Source organism: Apostichopus japonicus, chromosome 12 (genome assembly GCF_037975245.1).
Source record: "Apostichopus japonicus isolate 1M-3 chromosome 12, ASM3797524v1, whole genome shotgun sequence".
NCBI classification, from domain to species: Eukaryota; Metazoa; Echinodermata; class Holothuroidea; order Aspidochirotida; family Stichopodidae; genus Apostichopus; species Apostichopus japonicus.
Genome location: NC_092572.1, coordinates 12,311,987 through 12,321,892, shown reverse-complemented (window position 1 = coordinate 12,321,892; position 9,906 = coordinate 12,311,987). Strand labels below are relative to the sequence as shown.

General features: G+C 38.9%; 1 protein-coding gene and 1 non-coding gene across 2 annotated transcripts; both read right to left on the bottom strand.

The window, feature by feature from the left end:
- Positions 1-1,137: 1,137 nt before the first annotated feature.
- Positions 1,138-1,209, bottom strand: Trnay-aua (transfer RNA tyrosine (anticodon AUA)). The gene has a single exon. It is a non-coding gene; the product is annotated as a tRNA-Tyr (tRNA).
- Positions 1,210-3,398: 2,189 nt separating this feature from the next.
- On the bottom strand, positions 3,399-8,575 carry LOC139977422 (uncharacterized). The gene is made up of 2 exons (XM_071986739.1): positions 8,237-8,575; positions 3,399-6,918 (listed from the first exon to the last, which is right to left on the bottom strand). Exon 2 carries the CDS (start codon positions 6,886-6,888, stop codon positions 5,347-5,349), a length of 1,542 nt encoding a protein of 513 aa, XP_071842840.1. The 5' UTR covers positions 6,889-6,918; positions 8,237-8,575; the 3' UTR covers positions 3,399-5,346.
- Between the last annotated feature and the right edge of the window lie 1,331 nt (positions 8,576-9,906).

The following is a 9,906-nucleotide window of genomic DNA, read 5'->3' as shown; positions in this document are numbered from 1 at the left end:
TGACTGGTGACAGTCTTCAAAAAGGTTATGGATGGAAAAAACTATTGGGAAATACTTGGTTCTCAGGCAAAAGTGTACATCTGGTTCGTCATTTTCAAGCCCGAGAAGTGCCATTTCCGGTGATCTGGGGGTTATCAAAACCAGAAATTTTCTTGTACGCTCCGCGCCAACCGATGGTGGCGCTCCGCTTAGATAGTATTTCGCGCCCCCCGGGTTAGAAAATCCTGGATACGCCCCTGTATATTGATACTAATATGGGCCTATGTCATTTTTTGCTATTTTCGTACGAATATTGGATATACAGCACAAACAAATGTTGAAATGGGCCGGTCTTTTCTTTGTAGCTTCATACGGATGCTAGCTCAATTAAATTAAACTCCTTCGTACGAAAATAACGTTCACTATACAAAAAAGCATGGTCATGGTGACGTTTTTCTTCGTGTTAATGGTGGCTTCGTACGAATGCGAGAAACAGAAATAGTTTAAACTATTTTGTACGAAATTAAGCAATAAATTAAGCATGTTCATCGTTGTATTAGTTTAAGGTGGTACGAACGCACGCTAAATATACCACTTCTTTCTATTTCGCACGAATAGAACATAGGGCCTACAGCATAAACAATTGTTTAAGTGTTTTTTTGCTTTGTTTTATGTATTGATTCGTACGGATGCTATCTAAATTAATTATTTTTTTACTCTTTCATAGGAACATAACGTATCCTATTCAAAGAAACACCCTAACCATGCACTATAGGCTATGGACGCTGATTGTATGTCCAGAGGTTCGAAACCGGTAAGGAAGGTCGTAATTCCACTGTAGGCGCTAGTCACCTGTATCGAACAATGCTAGTTCTGTTTTGGTGACATATTTGCCTTACTCTAGAGATCAAACATGATGGTAAATAACTCGAAATCATTTGTGATTCCTAAAGCCGGATCTCGAAAGCCTGAGATACCTTGAACAGACTTTATGTTAATGAAATGGAGGTAAAAGACAATGGCAAATGAATATATATATATATATATATATAGAGAGAGAGAGAGAGAGAGGGGGGGGGGTGGAGAGAGAGGTGGGTGGAGAGAGAGATAATTGAAATCGTAATGAGTTGGAAAATCAAGAACAGTGAACAAACTTCCAGCCTCCACCGGGATTCGAACCCGGGCCTCCCGCTTTATATGCGGACACCCTAACCACTAGGCTATGGACGCTGATTGTATGTCCAGAGTATTGTTTTAGAAATTATATTGGATTTTTCGGTCCCTCTGGAACTTTCGTCAGCCATACGTGGCAGTAGAATCAAGCTTGGAAACATATCATCAGTTTGATTTTACGTAGCAGTTATGTAGATGCTCCAGTGGCCAAAAGGGGGTCATTTGAAATAACTATTTTTGTCGGTCTTTATCCTATACGGTACTTTGAATGTTTCGAATGATCTCAAAATGTCATCTGTTTCCTTCAATTCCGACCTCTTTATCAGTCGGAGATGCCGTGGAACTATTTCACAGGAAGTATAAGTAATGGGAGGAGTTCATTTTCATAATTTTGATCGAATTTTATTTTTTATTAGATAACCCACATTGTTTGTTCTATACTTATGTGCGACGATGGATACACTGGAATACACTGTGAAAGAACAATACAGGAACCAATAGATGGTAATAACAGATAATACGAGAAAACTTTAGTCTTTCAAAAAATGTATTTCTTGTAACTATTTTGAAGCTTTCTTGATCCATTTCCCGTTATCTTACATACACTCAGCATTCTCATAAACTCCATATTCCCCATGCATGCGAATGGCAATGTACATACAGGATAGAACATGCATGGGTATATACGAACCATCTGATATTGATATTGGATTTTTACATAGCGCTTTACACCAGCGATAGGTCTCAAAGCGCTTTACAGACGTTGTATTACCCCTGGTCAATGTTCTTCTGTCCCAGAGACAATCTCTCCCGGAGTCGGCAGCAGTTATATACTGCGCCCAATGACAAGTTACCTCACAGGTACACATTTATCCCCAGGGTGGAGAGAGACAAGTGAGATAAAGCATCTTGCCCAATGACACAACGTAATGAACTATAGGCATGAATCGAACCAGCAATCCTTGGATCACGAGTCCGACGACTTAGACAATTGGACATCACGCTCTCAACCTCAGTCCCGGTACACCGACACATGAGATCATCGTTAGGTGTGTATCATGATCCCCCCCCCCCTTGAAGGGGAACATAATGCTACACATGATCTTAGCCAAAAATAGATGAGAAGTCTTTTCAACTTTTGCGTCAGTATGAGGCATTACGTACTGTGTTCATCACATTCTTGCAATTGCAGGTAAAGTAACCAAACTATACATTGTCACAAGAGTTCTGTAACATTATGAATCACAAAAAAAAGTCACTTATTGAGAGAAAGTGTTATTTGAAATAATGACGATCGTCATTGGGCACATTTTTGGTGGAATATTACAATTCTAAAATAACAGTCATTTAGAAATCACAGTCTACAGGCGTCGAGTTTACTTTAGCTCTTCCAACCCGCATCTCAATTACGTGATTGGTTGATTCCATATTCATTGATATAATTTTAATCAATGTCGATCACATATATATTCTATAAACATATGAGATATATTTCGATATACGTAACATTTATTTAAACTCGTTTTGTTGTAACAACATTGTAATCAAATACAAAATAACAAAGTGAACGAGCTTAAGAGGAGCCCTCAGAAAGCTATACAAAACTTGTAAACGTATAGGCCCTCCATTAGATAAAAGAATGACGTAAAGTATCATTATCAAAACAAAACAAGAAGAATAGATGAACAAATACACAAAATGTGTGTACATTACATGAAAACATTAATCGCGAGCATATTGACTAATTAAGTAACGTTATATCATATTCTTGAAGGTGGATTTGCTAGAAGGGAGTTTTAAAATTATCAGGTATGGAATTACAGACTGTTAATCCGGTATAAGTAAAAATGTGGTGAAAAAGGTTAAGACGATCAAGTTGTATCGAAACGTAAAGTTTGTAAAAGTAAGAGGGCCTGACGTTTCGGTCCTAGCAGGATCTTCTGCAGAGGCTGAATGACAAGTTATAGTAACCAGAAGGGACCAACACACACACACACACACAGAATAAATCAGGTTAATGAGCAGGGTGAATACAAAAGAGAAAGATGTAAGAGGACTAGTATAGACAAGGCTCTTTATTGGATAAGCAGGTTGCTAACAGTTTTGTATTATTTAATGTTGAAACTTTGAGTTAGGCCTATTTGAGAGAGGGATTTTTGTGTTACAAACAGCAATGTATTGAATGGAAGGATCGATGGATTTATTTATTAGATAGGAAAGAACGAACTTCGCTTTTAAAAAAAAAATATATATTTAGAGCTAGCCTAGCTAAGTTAACAGAAAACCACAGATAAATCTTATTTAGATCTGCTTCAACTGTACTAATGACGGAATGTTGATCAGGAAAAGAACATAAAGGTTGTATCATCGACTTAGTGCTAGCATAACTGTGGTCCAAAGATGGAACCTTGTGGGGCCCACAAGATATGGGAGAGGGATCAGAGTTTGCATTATTGAGTAAGACAAATTGAGTACATGTTCAGATAACTTGTGAACCATTTCCATGGAGAGCCACGCATACCGTAACGAGATAAATATTGGATTAGTATGCTATGATCAAGCCGGGTATAAATGCATTAAACAGGTCAAGAAATGTACCAGAAACAAACTCCCCCTTTTTAGAAACCTGCAATGATCTGATTATAGTAAACGTATGAGTGCATGTGCCATCGGGGTGAACGACCCGGTAAGAGACTACATTAATAATGATATAATATATATTGTTATTGTTTAAGAAATTATCAAGCCTATCAATGGCTATACTCTGTCGTAAAGTTTAGAGATACTTGGTATCATGGAAATAGGTCCATCGTTCTCTAAACTTATAGGATCCACCTGCTTAAAAATTCACACAACGCGAACAATACATTATTTGGAACAATACCTAGACTAAACGACAAATGAATAATATGGGAAAGTGGTTGACACACACACACACAATAACACGTTTATGCTATGACAATTGCAGAGCTTTCCTTACCACTTGGAACATATGACAAAATATCAAGAAATTAAAATAACAATTTTTGTTGATTTGTTTAAGCTAAGCATACCTAGGCAAGAGAGACTGTTGGAATACTGTTTTTGTTCACAAAGTCGTAACAAGAGAGAAGAATAAATAAATAGAATGAAGAATTGTTTTTGCAAGTTTGAAAACTGAAAGCAAAGTACGGATGTTCGAGGCACTTAGTGTAGCCTACTGAGTTAGTTTGGTTGTTGGGAAAACATTCAACGTACCCCGGAATTCGGCCGGCAAAAATTTGACTTGGAAATGTTACCGGCCGTTGGACATTGATAATTAATTAGACTTTCTGCCTAATCTGACAAATTGGTAACGAAATACGTCTGGGGGGGGGGGGTGGTCTATAAGGAAAGTCCTTAAGAAATTTTGCTGCAATTGAAGATGCTTAGATAAACATAAAGAGACTGGTGCTATATTTTGCAACTTTTGACAAAACAGATTCTTCATTTTTTTCGACCAATTAGGTTGTACTGCATGATCATGGTATTTATGTATTTTAATTATGTATGTTATTTATTTACTGATTTACTGATTTTTTTGTATTAATTCCGTCTGTCAATGCGGGGGGAGCCTTCTCAGCCCCCTCCCCCCCCCCCCCCCGTGGTTGTGTCATTGTGCTAAATAGTAAAAGAACGGTCATGTCATCATAAACATTCAACGAACATTATATTGACAAGGGTGACAGCTGCATAGCATTACTGAAATGAAATGGGTTAGTTTAACACTTCTCCGTGATTGTGATTAGATACAGGACCAGAGTTAGCATGAAACTATACTGAAAATTGAAAACTGGAAATACATGAAAACTTGAGTCAAGTTGCTTCAGCCTGCTAAACTACGGTATGTTAAATTTGGGCACCATTCTGAAACCCAACCACTGTTTGGGACGAAAAAAGCTTATCACCGGTATCCTATAGGTCAATACCCTGACGCAGGGATGAGATGGATGCATGGTATGGCGGGGGGGGGGGGGCGGTGCGGTATATAGGTATCAGACAAATGTTCACTGGTATTGAAATCACAGCACCACGCTCAGCCTCATTGGTGTCGTCTGTATCCTCGTATGCAGCAGTTTAATAATTCACCTAACTTGAATGTCTTCGTGCAACTTTCAAAGAAACTTTTTTTTTTGCAAGCATGATACTGCAGCTCTTTAATGAATGATGAATCCATTACAGAGCTTCGCCCTCCGTTTCCCGAAGTGTTGTATAATTCATGTTTCTCTGCGTTCGTGCCGCTCTGATAAATTTCCGATAAAATGCAAAGCTAACACCGACGCTAACCATAACTGCAACAGATAGAATAACGAAGAGAAAGATTGGCTTTTGACAAGAACACATTGTTATCCGATCTGCCGCCACTACCGGGACAACACTCAACCCCACAGCGACCTTCACTGACCCCAGGTCATTAGTTGCATTACATATGTATAAACCCGCCATGTCAAAGGTCACGAGATTAAAGAACAATTTATTTCCTTCGATACTCGGACGAACAGACGACGACGCGACTGGTATATTCAAGGCCGTTGATTGGTTGTGGTACAGCCACGTGACATCAGGGAACGGATCTCCGGTTACCGGGCATGATAAGGTTACAGACTCTCCATAAGTCACCACTCTAAAAAGAGCGGCTCCTTTCTTCTCGGAGGGCGCGCAGCGCAGACTATCGGGCGAAAGATTCATGACGTCATAATTCTTCAAGACGAAAGGAGTTTCGCATCGAGCGTCGAACGTGATTTGATCTGGAAGTTCACTAAGCCATTTCAGATGACAGTCGCAAGCAATTGGATTTCCGGGCATTTTCACTCTGAGAAACAACAACGGTGAGAAATTTTTCAAAAGATCTACCGGCAAAACTTGTATCTTATTATAACTAAGGTCAAGAAGATTTAAGGCGCTCAGGTTTTCAAACTTAACACCTTCCAGCGATTCAATGTCATTTTGCGAGACATCAAGATGGATGAGATTTGGATTATTACTGAAATCATACCTTTGGAGGTTTGTGATCATGTTACCAGCCAAATTTAACTCTTCCAGTGCTTCCTTGTCATCTAAAATATCGACTGGGAATTCGGTCAGTTCGTTTCCGGATAAATTCAATTTCTTCAGATTCGTCAAACGTCGAAAATTATCCGAATGAAATTTTCGAACTTTACACTTTGATAACTGTAATACCTCCAAGTACACTAAATCCGAGAAATCGTAATTGTCGGTGATCAGATTTCCATCGGCTATTATTTCTGTGATCGATCGAAGATTCTGAAAAGCGTTGATATCTATATTCAGATTCGGATTTTCCATAATCCATAATTTGGTCAGGCTGCCCAAATGGTAAAAATGCAGAGCGTTTAGTTCGTCGATATCGTTTTCCGACAGAACCAACGTATCAAGTGAGGACAACTGATAGAACGCAGCTGGTTCTATCACTTTGATCGCGTTTTCTCCGAGATCAAGCGTCAAGAGGTTGGTGAGATTACCAAAGGAGGAATTACCGATTGAAGAAATTTTGTTATTTGAGAGATCCAACGTTTCGGTATTTCTCGGAATATCGTCCGGCACTCTTATCAACGACAGGTATTTGCAATCGACGTTGTTCAGCTGACAGGTACATCCTTTAGAGCAGACGATGGCTGGAGCAACAATAGTCCATTGTAACGTTAATAAAACTATGGTTACCGCCAGTGGCAGGAGATATGATGTCAGTTGATTCATTCTTGTAGTTGACACTTCAAACCGTGCGTCCTAGGAATCGAAAACAGAATGACACGTACAACAAAGCAAAAAATCAGAATCAATTTTCAAGGAATATAATCCTGGGTGGCTGAAGTTCATTATTTTAACCAATTTTACGGGACACATGTTGCATCTCAAACTACAAGAATAGCATTTCATATCCTGAAGATTTGAGGATTTTTTTTGTTGAAAAATGCATCTGGCAACATGCATATTAGTTATGTCACCATGGAAAACATGACAAAACAAAAAATTCCGAAGCCTTTTTTTTTTTAAATGTACAAATAATTTATGCACGAAAAAAAAACTTACCAAAAAAAAAAGAACTTTGTTGAATATTGATGAAGAATAAATAAAGGTGTGAATAAGAAATTTGAAATCATCAATTTATCTCAATATAAAGGTTGTGTTACAAGATATGCCCCTTAATTCCATTCTTAATATTAAAAATAAGCTTCCACTTTTCTGTTCTCCTGTTTAGATCCGAAAGAAGTTCAAAGAACAGTAGATTATTTTATAAACTGCAGGATTTTCTTTGCCTAAATCCTTCTGCACAATTATTGTCTATGCCTAGTTAAAGGTTCGAGTATTGCGAAACACCCGAGTCGAGGTTCTATCCTGATATACAAGTCAATGAATGTACAGCGAGGGTATACGAACTTTCAAAGTTGAGGATGGGCCGGGAAGGGTTGGAGGGGGTGCCCAAAAATGTTAAAGGACAAACGCAATTAGCCTATACACCGTGGTCGTTATCCCGACAAAGCAATGGTTGCTACGGATCAGATACCGCACCACAATTAGAGTAGTGTTCATCCGCTCGAAAGCGAAAAGAGAAATGAGGTAAAAGTACCTAAGGAATACTTGTTTAAGCATGTTATCAGTTACTGTCATTGTTTGTTCTGCCTTTTATGAAAGAGCATAATTCAAAGTACAGATGATGTGAAAATAGGGAGGATCGCAGGTGATTTAAACCATTTTAGAAAATCTTTGGTTAAATGTTGATATTACTCCGAGCGAGCAGATGGAAGGGTGGGGGTTCAGTATGCTAAACTTGCTCCTCATCTAGCTCAAAATCTAAACGGTCATGATATGTGCCATGATAGGCCAAGATCTCAGCTATCATGTGGTGGGTAGGATATGCCAGTTGAAAATTTCTATCTATGCTTTGGCAGATCTTGAAAGTGACGTGTTTAGTGTGTAAGTCAATGGAACAATGAATTGTGGTGCGAGACCATCAGTATACATGGCTAGTGACGTAACAATAGAAACTGAAAAACCATTCTGAAGAGGTAATTACAATAACTGCCAGAATAAAACGATGACTTACCACAGTTCCTCACACAATGTCCGAACAGAGGGTATAGGTATAACCAGCTTCAGTTGTGGGTAGTACTTCACGAGGAAGAAAACCAAACCAGAAAATCAGAGACGACCAAAAGACTAAGAAAAGTCACACGATTATATCACGTGTAAACCCTAGGCAGAATATTACCGCAATGGTAGCTCTTTCTATCAATCTATCTCTGTTCCTATACATTCATTTTAAGATATCGACCTCTGTATTTTAACTGCAATCTAATCTTCTATGTGTCTGATGTGCGTTTATACAACTGCTGCTACATACGTCACAGTACCATGCCGGGTATAAGGTAAACACATCACTGAACTATCTGCATATACAGAGGGTAACACCTCATGCATGCGCTCAACAACGAATCCTATATCCCCAAACATCCGAAACCGAACTGCGGTAAACGTTACCATAACAACGAATTTGAACTCTTCTGTGAGGTCAAGTTATCAGGCTCACTGGGGAATTGTTTGTAATACTTTGTGCAGAGGCCGCATGCTGGAGCAGCCTGTCAAGTTGATGTGTAAGATTCGAATTATTAAAGGATCTGCTTTAGGCTATAAAGTTTCCCAATTCACATATAGATAAGGCTAGGCTATGTTGAAAATCAGTTTCGCGTTACCATAGAAACCTGCAGAAATCAGTAGGTTCAATGATGGTGATCAACCAACAGAAGGCATTCAGTGATAGCGAGGCAAAGGTTTCGTTGCACGGGGAGAGGAGGGGAGGGGCGGGTGGATGGATGGAGACGGGAGGGAAAGGGAAGGGAAGGGAGAGATATGATGGGAAGGAAAGTAGGAGCGGGGGAGAGGGGAGGGAGAACGGAGCAGGCTTTCTTTACAAGCGTCAACAAATACCTCATTATAGGCCTAACGAGATAGGGGAGGGGGGTATAACCTCCGGACTCAGGGTCAATTAAGGAACCTTAGAAAGTATTAAAGGGCTCGAGAAGTATGAAGGGGAATGGGGAACGATGAAACTGGAATAAAGAATAGTTCATTCTCGCTTTCGTAATAATTATTACGAAGTTTAAACTTCAGGAAAATGCAAATGGGAGCCCAGTAATATATAATTGTACGGCGTCGACAAGGCTTTCGAAGGATCTGGTCAGAAGTCGAGAATCTATAACATACCAAAAGGAAAGACATTCAGCATTCCGATATACGTATGGTTCAACCAAATTACAGGACTTCATAATAATTTTGCGTGAATGAACCTTTTTTTCTATAACGTACGTCAACGAAAGTTTTCATAATTTTTTTTCAAGTATCCGGAATTTGATCACTATTCATACATAAACATTTAATGTTCCTAGTCTTCACATTGCATTCCTAAAAAGAAAAGAAAAGTTGGCTTTTTCTTCTTTTACTTTTTCCCTTTCATTTTCCATAGATAAAGTTGCCATTGAAGTTGACTCACCATATATCGTACGTATACGTTTAGTGTCGCTCTAATATCGAACATTTATCAAATTAATACGAAATGCTCCTTTAATTTATCAGAATTTAATGGAATCTTTGCCAGGCGGGTACATATATGTCGACGAGAGTACCAGCTGCTCATAAATATATATATTTTTTTCCATCCTAGGCAAATTAGGTATAAACGACCTCTATAGGCAAGGTGGTCGACCTAAACCAGTAGCG